The sequence below is a fragment of the Mus caroli genome, unplaced genomic scaffold (assembly GCF_978045245.1).
Source record: "Mus caroli unplaced genomic scaffold, Mus_caroli_1 scaffold_1, whole genome shotgun sequence".
In the NCBI taxonomy this organism is placed as follows: Eukaryota; Metazoa; Chordata; class Mammalia; order Rodentia; family Muridae; genus Mus; species Mus caroli.
In genome coordinates this window covers 159,565,617-159,586,072 of record NW_028227256.1, presented here as the reverse complement: position 1 = coordinate 159,586,072, position 20,456 = coordinate 159,565,617, and the positions used below count along the sequence as shown (strand labels likewise).

Here is a 20,456-nt window from a genome sequence, read left to right as displayed (position 1 = left end):
AGGCTCAATGAAGGCATTCTTTTTTTTCCAAGCTTAATCATTGTTAACTTACTTTGATTCCTTCTAAACTGCTGCATTTTTTAAAAATTTAAATATTCTTGTCTAGTCTACTAGAAGATGACATCTTTAAAATCTTCCCTTGAACTAAAGTGCTTTATACAAGGTGCCGCATAAATAGTCGATTACAGTTCACCATCACTAAGTTTTCCCAAACATAAAGTACCAAATAGGGAAACTAGAATTAAAAGCCATGTGATCTAGATTACTGATGTTACTTTTTAGTAGGTTCTAAGGCTTAACTGTTCCTAGTGTCTAAGACACTGTGTCCTTATCTCTTTGAAAATCCTCTCTCTCGTCCCAACCTGTGTGCGTGTGTGTGTGTGTGTGTGTGTGTGTGTGTGTGTGTGAGCGTGTGTGTGTGTGTGTGTGTATGTATGTATGTGTGTGTACAGAGGGCAAAGAACAACTTTGGATGTACTTAATTAGATTCCATAGCCATTAAAAAAAAAAAGAAGAACTTCTCACTGTTCTGAAGACAAGTAGGCCAGGCTGGCTAGCCAGTGGCCTCTAGTAACACACTGCCTCTGCTTTTCCAGTGCTGGCTGACAAGCCATGCCTTACAACCAGCTACTTTTAAAAAAACATGTGTTCTGGGGGGCATATTCATCCCCATGATTGAAGGCAAGTGAGTTACTGACTTCCTATATCTTCAGCTTTACCTCATTTAGTAAGGACTGTCGTAAATACATTATCTCCTTTTCCCCTCAAATGAAAAAATGACTTCACTTTCCCCTTAATCTTGTGGTACCTGCTATTAATATCATTTGGCCTTTATTCAACATGTCTTACACGTCTCATTTCTCCTACTAAAGATGCTTTCACATTATTTTGAGTGTGACCCATAATTAGACATTCTTACACTGCAACCCAATTTCATATATATATATATATATATATATATATATATATCACATGCACACACACAACTGAAATAGGAGTGCCAAGAAAAATCATCCCCATTACTGAGACATAGTCTGATATATTTTTTAAAGTGATTATTTTTTCTTTTTAAATATGGTTTTGTATTTTTGAGAGTCTCTTTCTGTAATTCCAGCTGGTCCAGAATGCAGTATGAAGCTCAGGTGACCTCAAACTCTTGGGTGATCCTTGTGCCTGAACTGTGACAGTGCATGTTGTGGCATGAGCTACCATGCCTGACATCTTTTACTTTCTAAAAGATGCTGCTGTTCTCCCTCAAAACTGACTCTTGACCCCCTAATGAACTGTGACCTGACCTATTGCTCTGTTGAAAAGCTTCTAAACTTGAGACATGTAAACACCACTTACTGGTCTAAAAACATGGGTAAAAACACAATTACACTTTTACCTTCATTAAATTCTTGTTAAAATTTACAATTTCATATTCTCATTATATGAATGTGGGTGATAATTAGTCTAAAAGCATAACTCTAATATTAAGGACTCATGTTTTGATGATTATATTCCATAACTGACCTCTCTGTTAAGCTATACATTTTAATGTCTTTATAAAGTTTCTGAGATTTAACAACACTCTTCAGAAATATGTTAAGACTCCCTCTCTATGAGTGGCTATCTGTCTCAGTACATTTTACATAAGGAAAGATCAGTAAATATTTTTTAAACAATTTACTTCTTCCATGTTACACAAGAGTAACTGGAACTCAGAACAATCAAGTCAGACACAAGTAATATTATACAAATAAAACTTCCTGTGGTCATCAGAGTGAAAGAGATAGTTTGCTAGGTTAGGGCCTCTAGACAATAGTAACATCTTACTACTTCTAAGAATTCAGCAACAGAAAAGATTATACTAATTTAGTGTGATTAGAGTAATGAAATAGTTAAACAAAAATGACTTCTTGTGCCATTGTTAAAAAGTTATTGTATTATAAAACCCATGATCTCATAAATTAATGTACTGTTTGTGAAGTCAGAACACAAACAAATGAACTTGAAGTAAAGGCCAAGTATTTCAGGGCATGGAAAGCAGTTTGCTTTGGTGAGAAATTGAGTCATGAAAGAAAAAAAAAAGTAGATAAGTCTTGAACCATTGGATATGCTCAATCAAAGAAGGCTTTGAGTGCCAGGCCAAGGAAGCAACCCTTTATTAGTGAAGTATTTAAGGCCGACATGAGATTGTATTTAGTTTTTAATTAAAGCAAGGGTGGGATGGAGGCAGTGTTTTAGGAAGCTATTACCCTACAGCATTGTACAGGAGAGACACAACACTTCCACTTACTCCTAATCTTATCCTTCAAAGTTGCTGTTAGATATTTCCACCAGAGCCTTAAACCCAATACTGTGCTTCTAAACGAAACTAATATAAACAAGCAAACAAACAAACAAACAAACACAATGATTGTCAGGAAGACTCTGCACTCATGAGTGGTTTCATGTCATTACTGCAAAAGCAAGTTCCTAATAATGGGCTTGTTCTCTCTCTCTCTCTCTCTCTCTCTCTCTCTCTCTCTCTCTCTCTCTCTCTTCATGTTCTCTCTACCCCATTACCTCTCCAATTTCTCTTTCTGCCTCTACCAGGCTACCTCACAGCAAGAAAGACCTCCTTGGATCCTCCCTAGAGTCATGGATTGAGCCTTGGTTCCACCCCCACCCCCCCACAGTCCCCCTTCAATTGATCTTGGATTCTCCCTAGAGTCATCAATTTATATTACACCCTCCTATCAATTGATATTATATCTTCTTTAGAGTCATCAATTAATATTGCATCCTCCCTAGAATCAATAGTTGATCCTTGATCCTCTCTAGAGTTATGGATTGATCCTTGGTCTGCCTCCCCTAAAGTCCTCAATTGATCTTGGATCCTCTCTAGAGTCATCGATTGATCCTTGGATCCTCCCTAGATTCATTGGTTGATCCTTGGTCCTCCTTAGAGTCATCAATTGATCCTGGATCCTCCCTAGAGCCATTTATTGATTTTGGACCCTTTCTAGAACCATCAATTGATTTTGGATCCTCCTTAGAGTCATCAGTTATTCTTAGATCCTCCCTAGAGTCATGGATTGATCCTTGGTACTACCTAGAGTCATCAGTTGATATTGGATCCTCCCTAGAATCATCAATTGATCTTGGGTCCTCCCTAGAGGATTAATTTTAGAATTCTCAGCCTAGAAATCTGTAAAAACAAAAACAAAAACAAAAAACAAAAAAACAAAACAAAACAAAACAAATGTAGACAGTAACTTAAGGATGATAGCCTTATGTATTCCCATTCTAGCTTCTAAGTAATTGACACAGAGATCTGGTAAACTTTTTAATAAGTTTTAAGCACTATGAGTGGGCAGGTGAGCACCTTTCTAACCCTCTAAAAGCTATCTATTTCCCAACCATATGGTCCTTTATCTACAATCTGAGTCTTACCCTGTTACTCTGGCCCATATGTGTCCTCATGTCTGCTCTCTCATTGTGACCTACTCATCACAACTCCTCCTGGACCCTCTGCCTCATGCTCTCTCCACATTGCCTCTTTACCTTCTTTCGTCATGATTCTTCTCTTACTTCTCTTTGTACCTGGGACCCCTGGTTGGTGTTGGAAGTTCAGCCTTCCTATCTCTTCTGCCTAGTCATAGGCTGAGTCATCTCTTTATTGACCAATCAGAGATGATGGAAAATAATTTTTACCTAACATTGAGGCTAGCAATGCTTGAGCGTGCAATCTTCCAGACTGCATACCAAATCAGGATCTGAGTAAACAGTACACAAGACCAACCCCCAACAAACAAATATCTTCAATTTAAGTAAAAAGTATTAAGTATAAATTATCCTGTTAGAGAAGCACAAAATTAATGCAGATAAATTGGTTCTGGCTGATTTCATACTCATAATTCCCACTGCCTCAGTTTCCTGGGTTTTAAAATTTATAGACAGGCACCACAATTGCAAGATCTTTTTTTTTTTTCAAGCAAGGAGTGTTTTGTTATTTGAAATATAAACAGGACTCTACATGATAGCATGCCCCCACCCATTGAGAAAATAAAATGAGTTCCCAGCTAGCTAGAAATACAATTCCTTGTCTTATCCCCTTTTCAGTTCTATCTCTTTCTCCCCAGATAGCCAGATTATACATGATACTAAGGTAGACTTGAAAAGTAATTTCCTTTCTTTCTTTCTTTCTTTCTTTCTTTCTTTCTTTCTTTCTTTCTTTCTTTCTCTCTCTCTCTCTCTCTCTCTCTCTCTCTCTCTCTCTCTTTCTTTCTTTCTTTCTCTCTCTCTCTTTCTTTCCTTCTTTCCTTCTTTCTTTCTTTCTTTCTTTCTTTCTTTCTTTCTTTCTTCCTTCCTTCCTTCCTTCCTTCCTTCCTTCCTTCCTTCTCTTCTTCTTCTTCTTCTTCTTCTTCTTCTTCTTCTTCTTCTTCTTCTTCTTCTTCTTCTTCTTCTTCTTCTTCTTCTTCTTCTTCCTCTTCCTTAGAAAAAGAGTAGCTAAATAAAAAAGGTACATAAGGAAAAACCTTAGGTGGAGACAAACAGCAAATTCAGGTGCACTCACTCATACTTTCAACATTTTGTTAACAATAAAAGAAGCAGATACAATTTCAAGTAAATCAAAATACGTCAATGTCTACTAATCAAAAAACACCTTCTTAAATTAGACAAATAGTTCTCTTCTTGAGTTTCTTAGGTACCATTTATAAGGGAGATAAAGGACAAAAGAGATGGCCAGAAGGTGTTGGCTGCTGTTCTGAGATCGGTCTGTTCTTTCTTACCAGCAGTAAAGACTTTCTGATCTTTATCAGGGCTGGGACCTGACCCCTACATAGTTTCTGTGTTGTTAACCTTTCAGGAATGGCTGAGCTTTTGTTCACTGTGCATGATGTCCCTTTGTAACTTCCAGAATAACCCAAATACCTGTAGGGAACATCAGTTACTGTGTGTAGGTGTGTGGTTAGAGGTTCGACATTTTACTGAATTGAGAGATTTTTTTTTGTTATAGCAGATTCTCTTTCAAAAGCAAACAAACAAAACAATAGATAATGCAATTAAGAGCCAAGTGAAGACCTAATAGCCATATTTCAAAAGAAGATATACAATAACTATATGGAAAATTACCATCACAATTTCTTAGGGAAATGCAGATTAAGAAAATAACATGTGCCGGGTGTGGTGACGTATGCCTTTAATCCCAGCACTTGGGAGGCAGAGGCAGGCGAATTTCTGAGTTCGAGGCCAGCCTGGTCTACAAGAGTGAGTTCCAGGACAGCCAGGGCTACACAGAGAAACCCTGTCGAAAAACCAAAAAACCAAAAAAAAACACCTCCCCCAAAAAAAAAACAAAACAAGAAAAGAACATGTAATCTTACTCCAGTTAGAATGACTACTATAAAAAAGACTCCCCTGACCCCCCCAAATCTGACTGAGGTAGAGAAAAATAGGAACTATTCTATGCTCTTCTTGGGGATCTAAGCTAATAGAGTTACACCGTGTCTGAGTACATGAACTGAGACTGTGGAACTATATAAATTAGAAAGGTTTTATATTGTTATAATGGTCTTCAAATGAGATCTTGAAGATAAACAAGAAAAGTTACTGTTGATGAGTGATGTGTTTGTGTGTCAAGTTGTCAAGGAATCCATTGTCCTGTTTTTTTGTCAGCTTGTTATAAGCTAGAGTTATCTGTGACAGGGAAGCTCAATGAAGAAAACACCTCCATCAGATTGCACAGAGGGAAGTCTGTAGGGCATTTTCTTAATTAATCATTGAGGAGGGAGTTCTCAGCTCACTGTATGGGGTGCTTATCCTGGCCTGGTAATCCTAAATTGTATAAGAAACCTGGCTGATGGACTGGCTCAGCAGTTAAGAGTATTTGCTATTCTTGCAAAAAACTTGGGTTCAATTTCTAACACCCAGATAGCAGCTTGCCACCTCCACAGGCACCAGGAACATATATGTTGCTACACAGACATACATGCAGGGGAAACAGTCATATATACAAAATAACAAAATAAATACATCTAGGAGAGTATTAGGCTGGGAAATTAGGCTGGGAAAGCTACAGGGAGAAAGGCAGGAAGTAGTGTTCTTCTGCAGTGTTTGCCTCAGTTCCTGCCTGCAGGTTCTTGTGTTGATGCTTCTGCCCTGACTTCTCTCTATGATGGATTGACTGTAAGCCAGATAACCCCTTTTCTTCACCAAATTGCTGTTGGTCATGATTTTTTATCACAGCAGTAAAAAGTAACTAGGGCCCATGGAAAACAGTATGATGTTTTCTTTGAAAACCAAACCAAACCAAACCAAACCAAACCAAACCAAACCAAACCAAAAATATGGGAAAGCCCTGCTAATTAAGGTCCAAATCTATCATTGCCCAGAAAGCCTTCTGGGCTCAGCACAAAATGGAGGCCTTCCTTTACTGGCAGGGCTTCCCCCTTCTAACCTTAACCCTCCACATACCTCTACCTGCAGAGTATCATATAGCCTTGGTTAAGATTACAGGTTCAACTTTCTTCCTCCCAATATGAACCTGTTTAGCTAGCACCTGAGATTTCTGGATGCCTCTCCATGTTAATGCGGCATCCTGGTACCTTAAGCCTTTATCCAGTGACCTTTGCCCATCCTAGATGTTCCTACCCTACTCCCATTCCCCAAAGTATATAAGCCTTGCATCATCTCAAGTAAGTTGATCTGTTTTCCAGAAACTGGTCCTGGTGTGCCATTATTACCTGATGTACTCACAGGGCTTCTGACACTCTTCTCCACCCAATCCAGTCTCTGCTCCATCTTCCCTCATGGACCAAGATCAGCCTACAATCCTCTGAGGTAGGAAGAGTCACACAAGACAAACCAAAAAAATAAAACTACCAAACAATTCAACAATCCTGCTGCTTGGTGTTAGCATTTCTAGGCTCCACCCCACAGTTACCTAGCAACAGCTAGGTATGCCTGACTCACTATAAAAGGGGCTGCTTGCCCCCTTCTTTCTCTTTTCGCTTGCCTTTCTACTCTCTTCCCCTCTGTCCCTTCTCCCTTCATTTTCCTCTCCCTCTCCAAGTGTTCATGGCCAGCCTCTACTCCTCTCCTCTCTCTTTCCCTTTCTCTGTCTCTATTACCTTGTCAACTCCACTCCCCATACCCTAAATAAACTCTATTCTATACTATACTTGTGTGGCTGTTCCTCAGGGGTAAGGGATGCCTCAGCATGGACCCGCAGAGGCACCGCCTTCTCCCCCCCCCCCCAACTCCATATTGTGCCTCCACCTAACATATCTCCGGCTTTTTCTTTTATATAAAACATAACACCTGGGTAAATGTCAAGGAGGAATTGCACAGTCGCCAAAATATGGAAGCAACCTAGGGATCCATTGATAAAGAAAATAAAATATATTTATTTACACATTCAACTATAAAAAGAACGAAATCTTGTCATTAGTTGTAACACAGATGGAATTGGAGAATGATGTGTAAAATCAGAGGTAGAAATACAAATGCCGTGTAGTCTCACTTATACATGAGAATTAAGACAATTTCAAAGATGAGAGCAGAATCGTGTTCACAGATCTCAGGAGTTACAGGTGGGAGAAGTGGAGGGGGTTAATGGGTATGGCGGTGCAGATAGATGAGAGGAACTGAAAACAAAATAAAATAAAAGGGAAGGGAATGACTGCTCCTGGGCATAGTAGAGGAGGTTTATACAAGGGAGACATAGCCAGAGACAGGGGCATCTGGATGAGTCCAGAGTGAACACGAATCTGAGCAGGGGCCATGTGAGGAAAGTGGAGGAGACGGGGAGAGCCAGGAGACCAGGAGATCAAGAGGCCAGGAGGGAAAAGGGCAGACCAAAAGGGCCAGGTAACCAAAATGGCTGGATTATATAGGGAAGGGTGCATGAGGGAACGGCTGCCCAACCCCTGGGCTGGAGAAGTTTAGGGTAGGGGCTGAGGCTTGCTAGCGAGAAGAACCCTGCAACTGGTAGAGACTGAAGAATGCTGGGAGAACCTGGCAGCCAGTTCTGCTTTGATATGTTAAATAGGCACACAGGAGACTTAGAGGAAGGAACTGCTATACTAAGAGGCCAAAAGTCTAGTCTCTTCCAACTGCTGTCTTTCAGGATCAGTAAGCTACTTGAAGAGATGTCTGGCAGTAGCCACAAAGCATTCTGAGATTGCACACCAACGCTCCCTAAGTAGGATTCTGGGCCTCAGCTTTTTACAGATTTGGGGGTCTCCATGCTGTGAACACCACTTTTTTTTTTTTTTTTTTCTTGTTCACAGCAAGTGTGTGTAGGAGGTCGCTTTCTCTGCTTTCAGACGCCGAGAGTCTGCAGAGTCTTTTCTGCCTTGCAGCAGCAAACCCACAGCCCGAAATTAAAAGAACAAAAAAGAACACTAAAGCTCTATCTTAGGAATCTGGCGGGCAGGTAGGAATTCTCACTTAGGTGAAAGAAAAGCTCAGTCTCTCCTCCCCAGCCAATCATATGAGAGGAAACGTTGACACGCCTCTTTCTACCTTCCAATCAGCATCTACCTCAGTAAGCCCGACCCACTGCCGGTAAACCGACTTTTAAATTGTATTAGCTTGCTTTCTCCTGAACCCTCTCCAGTCATTCCAGGCCGTTCCATGACTGTGCTCCAAGGAAGAATTATAGACTTAACAATGGCAAATGACAAAGCTAGTCAGTATGGCGGTGAGAAGTGAAAGTGTAAAATTCGAGAACCAAGCCCGCGAGTTCTAAGGAGAAAAAAAAAAAAAAAAAAAAGGCGGGTTCGGGCAGGAGGACTACAAGCCCCAGATACTCGTGCGCGGAGGCGGCGCGCGCCAGCGAGAGGGGGCGGGCCATTGAAAGGCGGAAGACCGAGGGTTACAGGACTTCCTGTTCGAGCGCCAGCGAGTGGGTGGGACCTGCGCAGGTTGGGCGGCGGTTGTGGCGTTTTGGAGCTTTGTCAGCGTAGGGGGCGTGGCCCGCGCTGTGACTTGTGGAGCGCGAGCCGAGAGGGACGTGGGTGACGCGTCTCCTTCCACCCAGCTCAGTGGAGTGCGAGGTGCGCTGGCCCGGCCGGGGATTGGCTGCTGAGAGGCGAGTACGCGGCGGCCGTTGGTCGCCGGCAGCACGGAGCGAGGGCCCGGGCGGGCGGGGCGGGGATGGGGAGGCAGTGGCGGCGAAGGCCGGAGGAGGCGGGCGCGGGCGAGCGGGCGGACACAGCGGCGGCGGCGGCAGTCTCCCGAGCGCTCCTGTGAAGCGTCCCTATTCCCGCTGCCGTGGGCCTCTCGGGGAGGCCATCCGGGACGCGAGCCGCTGCGGAACCGCTCCCCAAGCCCCACTGCTCTTCGGACTCTCGATCCCATCCTCGCGTTCCTGCTCCGGCTCCTCCATCTTGGCCTCGACAGTCGCTGCTGCGGGGAGGATGTGCCGCCTCCTGGCAGGGGGAAGAAGGAGGAGAAGATGAAGAAGTACCGGCGGGCCTTGGCCCTGGTCTCCTGCCTCTCTCTCTGCTCTCTAGTCTGGTGAGTAAGGGGCCGGCCTCTGGGGACTTTCCGTGGGGATGAAAGAGGGAGTAGGTCGGGTCACACCCCCAAATCATCTCGGCTTTTTGGGTTGCTTGGTGCTCCTGCCCCTAAGCCAGGGACACAGCGGCCACCCAGCTCTTCCTCTTGAGTTGTGTTTTGGAATTTGCAGAGTTCCAGCAGGGAGAGAAGGGGATATTGGGGATCACTTTTTGCCTTTGTACTCGGGTACCCCATCACCGCAGTTAGGGCAGTTTGGGTAGTGTTCAGAAAGCTGGTGAGTGAGTTACTCAGTTTTGCTGTCAGTTCATTTGCTTTCGTTATGAGGTAAGGGCATGGGCGAGTCAGGTGTGATGTGTTCCAGACCTGTGATTTTGAAAACGTGAGTCGTCATGAGGGTAAGAGTAATGTCTAAACTGTTGTTCTTCTGGTCAGGTCTTTCACAATCTTGACCAATAGTACTTTTGGGGCTGCTCTTCTTGAAACCCAGCGGCGTGGGGCGGGAGGGAATCCCTTATGAAGTCCTTTTTCGGTTAGCCTGATGGGAGAGGATTATCACAGATGTGGAGTCAACCATAGTTTTGGGGCATGTTCTTTGGCACTAGAAAGGAAACTGTTTTTGCGACTTGCTCTGTCCTTTTCTCTGAAGTTTTATGGAGTTCAAGTTTAAGCACATCTCTGGATGTGGAGGAGCAGAAATAGCTTGTGAGCCAAAGGATTGCTAAAGGTGTACTTGGAAAAGCCATTCTTTCTGAAGGAGTTCCCAAAGAGCCTTGAGACTTGGTGACTGAAAGTGATGGCTTTTGTGTTAAAGAGATTTTGCTTCTTATAATAAAATCTAAACACACTTTCTTATTTACCTGATGTCTTCAAAGCACCAGTAATAATTCCCTTTTTTGTGGGTGTGTAATGGAATCCAGAGGCGCTCAAGTTGCAGTGTTGTTGCTCACATAGAGTAGTATATTAATATGGGCTCAAGAAAACACTTGTCTGAGAAAATCTGACTGGAAAGATTGTATTTTGGAGAACAAAATACTTGGTTTCTTGTCATTCTGAATCCTTTAAATACTCCTTAAGAGAAACTGGTACCTGAAACCAGTGTAGGATTAGATAGCAATTTCTTAGAGTTGGTGAGCTTCTCTTACTAGCCTTTTCTCCCCTCATTCAGAAATTATCTCCAGATTTTGTTACCCACTTCTCTTTTGTAGATTGAGTATTCTATGTTCATATAATAATCAGTTCAAGGGTCTACCCAGTACTTACTATATTACTATTACTGCAGTTTAGTTTGATCTTATACTGTCATAGTTGATAGATTGTGTGTGATACAGCCTTCTGCTTTTTGTCTTTCCTGCCTAGAGTGCTATAGATTTACCTTAAAGAAAATCAAAATCTATTCATTCTGGTTGCTATTTTTTTTTCTTTTGCACACTGCTAATCACAATTCTTGGTTAAGTACTACAGTGTATTCTAGGTGTAATTGTAGTGTAGCTACAGAAGAACAGTGATAGCTAATATTTATTGTTAACTGTACCAAGCATGTGGCATGTGTACGCTTTAGCATCTTTGTCAGCAAGGTCCTCTTAGGTATTATTAGTTGAATTCTGTATTTTACAGGTGAATAAATAGAGAGGCTAAAGTTATGCTTGCAACAGAGTAACATGGCTAAGGTTAAGCAGCTACTGCATTCTAAAACTTAGATTTGAACCTAAGCCGCTTGTAATACAGGCTCCTCACTACAGTGGTCCTCTGACTGACTATAGGTTAAATAAGGCCTGTGTTTTTAGACAGATACAGTACCATCACTTACTAGATATGTGTACTTAGACATGTTATATAATTCCTTTGAACTTTAGTTTTTAGAGCCTCAGTATGGTAAAATTGATCCATTCATATCAAAGTTATTAGAAGCAAATGAGATAACACATGCACTTTGTAAAAACAGTAAGAGCATGCTGTTTTATATTATAAAAACATTCAAAGGTGTTTTTCTTATGTTTAGTGTGTATTGAATATTGTGAATCTTGAAAGCTTGAGTGAGTGGCCTCTCTCGTTTTTAGTACTGAAACTATCTAAACTAAGAAGCCTCCTTTTGAGTTCCTACTGCTGCTATAACAAATTACCAGAAATCCAGCGTACATATAGTTGTTTTATAGTTGTAGGGTGTGTGTACAGGAGTCCAAAATCAGTCTCACTGGGGCAAAGTATTAAGATGGCATGGCTGCTTCATTCTGGAGACCCTGAGGGCGAGACTCCAGTTCTTTGACTTTTTCAGCTTCTAGGTGTTGCATAGATTCTCTCTCCTGTCTCTCATCACTTCAGCCTCTCATTTTGATGCCCTTGTCTTCAACATCTGCTTATGATGGCCCTTGTCTTCCTCCTTCAAGGACTTATTATATTGTGTTTACCCTTAGTCAATATCCATGTCTCAAAACTCTTAAGTTTGCTGAAGTCTTCAAAGTTTTTGATATAAAATACACTATTCAGAAGCTGAAGGTGCAGAACTCTCAGTCATTGGCAGAGGGGAGTTGATCATCACACTGAAGTGGGCGATGTGATCCATACCTTTGAACAGTTATTCTGAGTATGTTCCCTAGTAGTAAAACTTGGTGCATGTGCCTTTAAAATGTGTCTAATTATTTGTAATTTATCTACATGTATCAATATGGCATCAGTATTGTACATATAATTATCTAAGTTAGTTGTTTAAGAAAGATAAAAAATACTTTGTTAATATTAACATTTGTTTTCATTAAAGTAATTTTCAGTGAGAACTGTTTAATTGAAGAGATTATTTTATATCAAATGTAGATGAATGGTTTATAATGGTTACTCTTCTTAGCCTTGCTATTTTGTTACTGGTTTATGCTTGTACTATTATCTTTGTTAGCTTTTTTGTTTGTTTGTTTTTTAAAATACATGTAGTAAGTTGTTTAGTTAAAGCAAAACAATCCCTCCATCTTAGCTGGACATGTATAGAGACCCAGCGAGTCATGGTGTGCTTTACTCTTCCTTTACATATCTGCCTTTAGTTCTTACTATGTTCTTACTTGCTAACCCCTAAGAACCAGAAATCTTTACATTAATCTAAAAAGGCTAATTTTTAAAAATAGTGTACTGGCTATTTTTGTGTCAACTTGACACAGCTGAGTTATCACAGAGAAAGGAGCTTCAGTTGAGGAAATGCCTCCATGAGATCCAACTGTAGGGCATTTTCTCAATTAGTGATCAAGGGGGAAAGGCCCCTTGTGGGTGGGACCATCCCTGGGCTGGTAGTCTTGGGTTCTATAAGAGAGTAGGCTGATCAAGCCAGGTGAGGCAAGCCAGTGAAAAACATCCCTCCATGGCTTCTGCATCAGCTCCTGCTTTCTGACCTGTTTGAGTTCCAGTCCTGACTTCCTTTGGTGATGAACAGCAGCATGGAAGTGTAAGCCAAATAAACCCTTTCCTCCCCAACTTGCTTCTTGGTCATGATGTTTGTGCAGGAATAGAAACCCTGACTAAGACAAATTGGTACCAGCAGAGTGGGGTATTCCTGTGACAACCTGACCATGTTTTGGGGAGGACTGTGGAAGGACTTTGGAACTTTGGGCTTGAAGATCCATTCGTTGTTAAGCGCTCTGTCAGATGTTGTGTAGGAGCTTGGAAGATAATGCTGAGAACAGTGCAGAAGATGGAGGCCTGGTTTGTGAAATTTCAGGGGGAAAATTAAAGACTCTCTTCAGGGCCATTGCTGTTTTTATTGTGAAGATTTTGTAGTTCTGGTTAGCTGGGGCTGAAGAATCAGCTGTGATTAACAAGATACCAGAACTACTAAAGCAAAAACTTGGCATTACTGGGACTATTGATGCTGGTTAGCTGGAGCTAAGAAATTGGCGGTGATTAAGAAGAGACCAGCATCGTTGAGGTGACATCTTCTGGGAAGTGTTTTCTGAAAGCACAAAGAGGCTGTGTTCCAGAGATAGCCAAGGTTGTACTCCTTCTGCAGCGGGACTTGGTAATGTGTAATGGTCACCCAGGTGGTACTGGTTTTGAAGGCATGAAGGGGTCATGCAGAGCAGCTCAGGCTCGGCACTGTGAGAGGCCATGGAAGGCCATTGGTGAAGGTGCAGCCTCAGTTGTAATTGAAGGCCCAGGACTGAAGGGGTCATGCAGTGTTTTGGAGATGCCAGTACCATGAGATGACCACCAAGAGCAGCAGTAGCAGTGGAGTACAGGCATCTGGAGCCCAGAGGACGACGTGTGTGCTACAAAGGGCATGGCTGGAGAAGTGACCCAAGCCCTTGGAGGAGCCCAGAAGATTGTGAGTTGGATCCCAGACGTTGGACAGTTGGAGATTGATTTTTGCTTTGATTGTGACTGTGCCCTGATATTTTCCCTCTTGAAGGAAGAAACTGTTTTAGTGGAGCCCACAGTTAAGAGACTTTTAATTGTAAAAAAGACTTTGGATTTTAAAAGAGATGGATATTTTAAAGAGATTGAAATTTTAAGAATATGTAAAGACTGTGGGACTTTTAAAGTTATTTAGATCTTGGGGATGAATAAGAATGTAAGGGTTGAGGCTTACTAGTGATGTGTTTGTGTGTCAAGTTGACAAGGGGTCAATTGTACTGGCTATTTTTGTGTCAACTTGACACAGCTGAGTTATCACAGAGAAAGGAGCTTCAGTTGAGGAAATGCCTCCATGAGATCCAACTGTAGGGCATTTTCTCAATTAGTGATCAAGGGGGAAAGGCCCCTTGTGGGTGGGACCATCCCTGGGCTGGTAGTCTTGGGTTCTATAAGAGAGTAGGCTGATCAAGCCAGGTGAGGCAAGCCAGTAAAGAACATCCCTCCATGGCTTCTGCATCAGCTCCTGCTTTCTGACCTGTTTGAGTTCCAGTCCTGACTTCCTTTGGTGATGAACAGCAGCATGGAAGTGTAAGTCAAATAAACCCTTTCCTCCCCAACTTGCTTCTTGGTCATGATGTTTGTGCAGGAATAGAAACCCTGACTAAGACAAATAGTAACAGATTTTTTTCTGTGACTCAAAGGATGAGCTTAGAGGAGTTAATATTTAGACTAAAACCTTGATGTTAAAAAACTTTGATATATTTAGCATACAATAAAGGTACTTAAAAGGACATTAGTTGGCTCTAATGAAGGGTTTGTATTTTAGAGTCTTTCCTGTCCTCCATTCATCAATCATATGCCTTTGGGTTGTTATTTCTGTGAACATTAGTTCTCATCTATTAATGGTTTCTAGGGTGAATAGAATAGTCAAGGTGGGAGACTTGTGTTACAAGCAGAGGGAACATTCTTGTGGGGTTTTCTGGAGTGTTTAGTAGGGGTGGAGAAGACTTGAAAAGGGTAGAGTTTTGAAGAAAATTATTGCCCAGGTGAACTCTGAGTTTAGCAGGATAGAAGATGAGCGAGTGAAATAGGTTCAATAAGAAGGAAAGAAGCAGCCATATTGCTATTTTAATTAGATTACTATCAAAGATAGAATGGATTGCCTGACAGATTCTGGAGGTGGTAGGTCATGGTCATGGTGGAGGGAGGTGCAGTAGGGGAGCACTGGGAGCTGTGTAAATCAAGATGGCGATGTTTTTTGACCTTAGTCTAGTTTTTATAGATGGAAGAGATTTTTTCCCTCCTTGGGTTGTGATTTCTGTATTCTTTGTTTTTTCCTCTGATAATTTTTCCAGCTTCTTTTTAAAAATTTTATCTATCTATCTATCTAATATAAGTACACCGTAGCTGTTATCAGAAATACCGGAAGAAGGCATCAGATCCCATAACAGATGGTTGTGAGCCACCACATGGTTGCTGGGAATTGAACGCAGGACCTCTGGAAGAAAAAAGTCAGTGCTTTTAACTGCTGAGCCATCTCTCCAGCCCCTAGCTTCTTTTGTTAATTAATATATGAGCAGAAAAACAAGAAGCAAACTATATAAAAAACTGCTTTCATTTTATATGGAATTGTCAAAAATTCCTACTCTGTCTTTTACCTGAAAAATGTTTGTGTATGTGTGTGTGTGTGTGTTTACTGCTTCTGTAGAGACTTTTTAAAAAGTCTCTGAGAGTCTATTTTCTGAATAAAATGATATTCAAAATAATGAAATAATCATGCTCTCCACATCATTTGATGACTTTTGTTGTTGTTGGAACTTAATATGAAGAGACTGGAAAAAATTCAGATTTGCTGAGATATTTACTCAAAGGATAGCATCTGGTGCCTGGAAGGAGTATAGATAGGGTCATTATGAATAGTGCCAGATCCCTTCACATAAGTTGGGTGAACTAGGCTGCTTTAGTGTGAAGAGATCCTTGAAAGAAGGTGGCTTCTCTTTATGAAAATCTGTGGTGTCAAGGTCTATACACCAAGAGGCAGATGATTCTCTATAATAGTCTTTGAATTATTTTAGGAACTAGAGATGTGGCTCATGTTGCCTTTTAATGTTTAATACATTTGAAGATGTTTTAGAATGCAAGTAAAAATAGACTTGGCAGACAATAAAAAAAAAGAATCAGAGATATTAACAGCTCTCTTTGAACACTATTATCTCATAATTTTGTTGTTTGTGACTAATAAATTTCCACTTCTCTCAATCTGAGCAGAGAAATAAATATGTATAGTTAACTTTACACTTCTAATGAAAAGAAACTTTGAAAAGTATTGTTTTTTTTGTCTCTCAGGTCATTTTCAGTTATGAACATTTTATATATATATATATATATATATATATATATATACACACACACACATACACACACACATATACATATATGCTATATACATCCCTGTTTAATAGTTTGTATATATGTGAATAAATAAAACACTCGACTTAGCCAGACGTGGTGGCGCATGCCTTTAATCCCAGCACTCAGGAGGCAGAGGCAGGCGGATTTCTGAGTTCGAGGCCAGCCTGGTCTACAAAGTGAGTTCCCAGACAGCCAGAGCTATACAGAGAAACCCTGTCTCGAAAAACCAAACCAAACCAAACAAACAAAAACACCCTACTTGAAACAATGATTTATGGATTTCAGATTTTTCTTTAGTGCCAGCTATAAAACACATTTTTTAATTTGCATTCCCTGTTTTGTTTTTCAAGACCATATAATATAAAGTATTTCCACAAGGTATAATTTCATATGTCACAAGGGAATGGGAAATTGCTTTTGAGTATTTGAATATCCCTTAGGATATACTTATTTTATAAATTGAGCGCTTTTTAATTTTTTAAGATTTGTTTGCTTTTGAAGGACTTGTTTTGCTTCCATTTTTGAATATTGGATATAGAACCTAGGGCTTCCCAAATGCTAGACAAGTATTCTACTCTGAGCTACACTCCAGATTCAGAACATTTTTTGTTTTGAGACTGGGTTTCTCTGTGTAGCCCTGGATGTCCTAGCACTCTGTAGACCAGGCTGTTCTAGAACTCACAGAGATCCACCTGCTTCTGCTTCCTGAGTGCTGGGATTAAAGGCTTGTGTCACCACCACCCACCTTCAAAACTTTATTTTTATAATGAAGTATTAGTTAAGTGATTTTTGTACTTTATATAAATGTATTTAATGTATATAAATGTATTCAGTCTTTTATAGTGTTGACATAGTTCTTAGGTACTAAGCTCATAATGTATTTAAGTGCTATTTTATATATATGTTTTGATTCATTCATTCTGGGTACTTTGACAGCTTATAGAGTAAAATAGGAAAGGTTATAGGGGTTTATAATAATATATCATTTATTTTTATAAATTTATTTCTAATATTACTTGGCTGCCCACAATGCATTTGGTACAGAGAAGGAAACAGTAAGTGTGGAACTTGAGCCTTGTGTACAAGTTCCTTGTCCATAATACAGATGGATATCTTTATTAGAAAGGACCCAATAGTCATTTTATGATCATTATAACTCTTCTGAAATATACATATACCCCTTTTAATATATAGATTCTTGTGGGACTCCTTCATTTAAAGACAAAGAAGGAAGACACATAGACACTAGCATCCTTGCCAAGTTTTTCACAGGAAGGATCCAGAACTTAGGTAGTTTTTTGAGCTTGTGTTCTCTTAATCACTGTGTGTTTGGCCTGTATGCCAGTTGATGTCCTTGGGCTAGATTTCTTATTTGAAAATGGTGGGGCCTGAATGAGCCAAGGAAGGATTTGACAGCAGGAGTTAACAACCTGAAGCTCTTTTTAAAAGGACACTTTTTGAGGATTCCTATCTCAAAGAAACTATATTTATGGATATTTTTGGTTTTTGTATTCAATTTAGTGTTACTGAATTAGATGAAGTCAACTATATTTATACAGCCAACATTCTAGAAATATTAGAATGCTAATGAATCATTCAGAAAACTGAGTTTCATACTACTTATTAATGAAAAAATTGGCCTGGAGTTGCTAGGAAGGCTTGAAGTGTAATGTGCCAGCTATAAACTCTCCAGTGGGAACAGGTGTTGCATGAGCTGAAATAAAATGCACTGATGCTGCTAATATGAATGATGGCTATATGCGTATATATGTGTCTCACTGCCTGCAGTGAGCAGATTGCACTTAATTATCAAGAGGAAAGAGTATGAGAAATTAATAATGAATGGATAGAAGTGATAATAAGTAGTTAAACTTAAGAAAAAGTTGCAGATAGGAGATTATGGTGAATTTTATAAGTGAAGCCAGAGAGCTAGATGATAAATATCCAGCAAGGGAAGTTGTTTTGAGACGGTTATGTTGACATCATTGTACTAGATGTATTTCTGAGAAGAGAGACAGATTTACAGAGACAAATACTTGGAAACAGTCAGAGTAATTGAGTTTGCCACAATAAGTATGTGGTTTTAGAAATGGAGAAAGTAAGAGCATTAAGCACAAATCTTACGGAAGTAAATGCTCTGGTTTTATAATAATAGGTTGTGAAGTTGGCCTGTAGTGCAGCTGTAGTGCAAAGGTACAGCATTGAGCTAGAACTCAAAAGAGCTGTTTAGTTTGTCTCCGACCTGCTCTTGTCAGCATTGCTTTCTCTTACTCTTCTCACGTCAACACATCTAGCAAGGCTCCTGTGCTGTGTGGTGCTTTTTTTTGTAGAATTCTGCCAAACAAGGAAAGGTAGATACTTTCTTAGAACATGCTGCAGATGAGACCATACATCTTGTATATTAAATTATGAATTTGGGAAATTGGTTCAAAGAGAGAGAAAACTGTGTTCTTATCTTGTGTTAATAGTGTACAAAAAATGCAAGAGTTATAAAAAATTGAAAGATGAATGATCTTCTAGTTGGAGGGGGATGGAATAAGTAAGCCCAGAATTCTTATAGATTGTATACAACTTAAAAATGTGGGGCTTGGGAGATAAAAAGACTGGAATTTTCTCCACAGAGGGAATAATTTTTGAAGGGGAATGTTTGACTTTTGAAATAGAGCACTGAGTTTCTGAAGATAATAGGAATCAAGAAAGATGACAAAGAAAGGAAGCTTTGAAGGCCTGGTATGCTACTGCATTCCTGTAATCCCAGCCTTTGGCAGGAGGAGGGAGAAGCAGGAATTCAAGGCCAGCCTTGCTACATAGAGTGCAGCTTAGCTACATGAGACCCAGTAAAAGGATAGAAAGGAGGAAACTGGAAATAAAGATGGAAAGCTGTTTAAGATTACTTTGTCAACAGTGTAGAGTCTGATAGGGTTGAAGCATTTGAAAACAGAAAACAGAAATATTGTATTTTAGAGGGAAGTGTTGATAAGTCATTGTAATTGAAATAGAAGTTTAGGAGGTGGCAGGCATGCATGGTTGGTTGGCAGCCTGGAAGAAAAAGAATACTTATAATAAGAAAGTTAATGGCTACAGTAGCCTACTTTTTAATTTTTAAAAAGATATATTCTCTTAAAATCTATATGTCTGCATGCCCCTGTGTGGATATGTGTATCCAAATGCAGGCGCTTATGCAGGCCAGAAGAGAACTTTGGGCCCTTGGATTTAGAGGCTGTCTTTTGTAAGCTACCTCACTCAAATGCTGGGAACTGAACTCTAGGGCCCTTGAAAAGTAGTGTGTACTCTTAACCAGTGAGCCATCTCTCCAGCCCTCTACTTTTGATTTTTGTCAGTCCCTTAATGAAATTCTTCTAAATAACCCTGCTTGCCTAAGGATAAACATTTGAAGGCTCAGTCCCTAACCTACTTTTGAGGGCTAGCTTTTCATTGTTCAATATGCTGATTTCTGTTTACCCAGATTATATGGTTAGCCTACACTAATTTATTTGGGAACTTTATTTGTATTTTGAACTGAAAATTGCTATAGAAAAAGCACCATGATTTAAGGGTTTTTTTGTTTGTTTGTTTGTTTTAGGATAAATACATCTTACACAATTTTTAAAAATATGCCATTTTAAGTATGATTAGTATATAATTATTTCTATCAGCTTTAAGGACAGGTTTTATTGGCAAAATTAGTAATGGTAGATTAAGATACAAAATATTATCTATGTTGCTCAGTGCTTCTTCATGATGGATCATTGAAATTATTGACCAGTTTTTAGTGATCAGTCATTGAATATAATTTGATATATGGAGTATGGTGGCTGAGAATATCTAAGACCCAGCCTATGTAAGTGACTAGTAATGATCTGAACTACTAAATTTATAGGTTTGATTATCAGCAATCAATAGGGCTTTCTCAGTGAGAATGAAAGAAAGGACACATTGTGCTCTTACCTAGTAAGAGACCAAGCAGAAGCAAAGCAGCTTTTAAGAGCTCCAATTGTAAGGTTAAAGGTTGTCTTTGTTTCTAGCTGTGGTGTTTGACCCTCCTATCTCAGTATTGCTGTAATTGTAGCTTCATATAGGTTTAATTGGTCCCATATACATTAGAACCATCTTTACTATCTCTAGCCTACTTTTCCTCCCTCCCTAACTTCCTAAATTCCTTCCTCCCTGCATTTATCTATTTATATTTATTTTCATTTTTCTGGATGAGTTTTTCTATG

The 20,456-nt window shown here is 40.0% G+C and overlaps 1 protein-coding gene across 8 annotated transcripts in view; it reads left to right on the top strand.

Annotated features, from left to right (window-relative positions):
* Positions 1–8,956: 8,956 nt before the first annotated feature.
* Suco (SUN domain containing ossification factor) overlaps positions 8,957–20,456 on the top strand; it is a 71,761-nt gene continuing 60,261 nt past the window's right edge. For 4 of the 8 annotated variants that reach the window (XR_015048053.1, XR_003836497.2, XM_021155061.3 and 1 more), the window contains exon 1: positions 8,957–9,492. Coding sequence is in view for 6 of the 8 variants with exons in the window: in XM_021155061.3 (XP_021010720.1) it covers positions 9,431–9,492 (62 nt within the window). In the remaining 2 variants the exon portion in view is untranslated. The remainder of the gene's footprint in view (positions 9,493–20,456) is intronic. The other 4 variants (XM_029476817.2, XM_029476813.2, XM_021154965.3 and 1 more) reach the window with 2 other exon arrangements.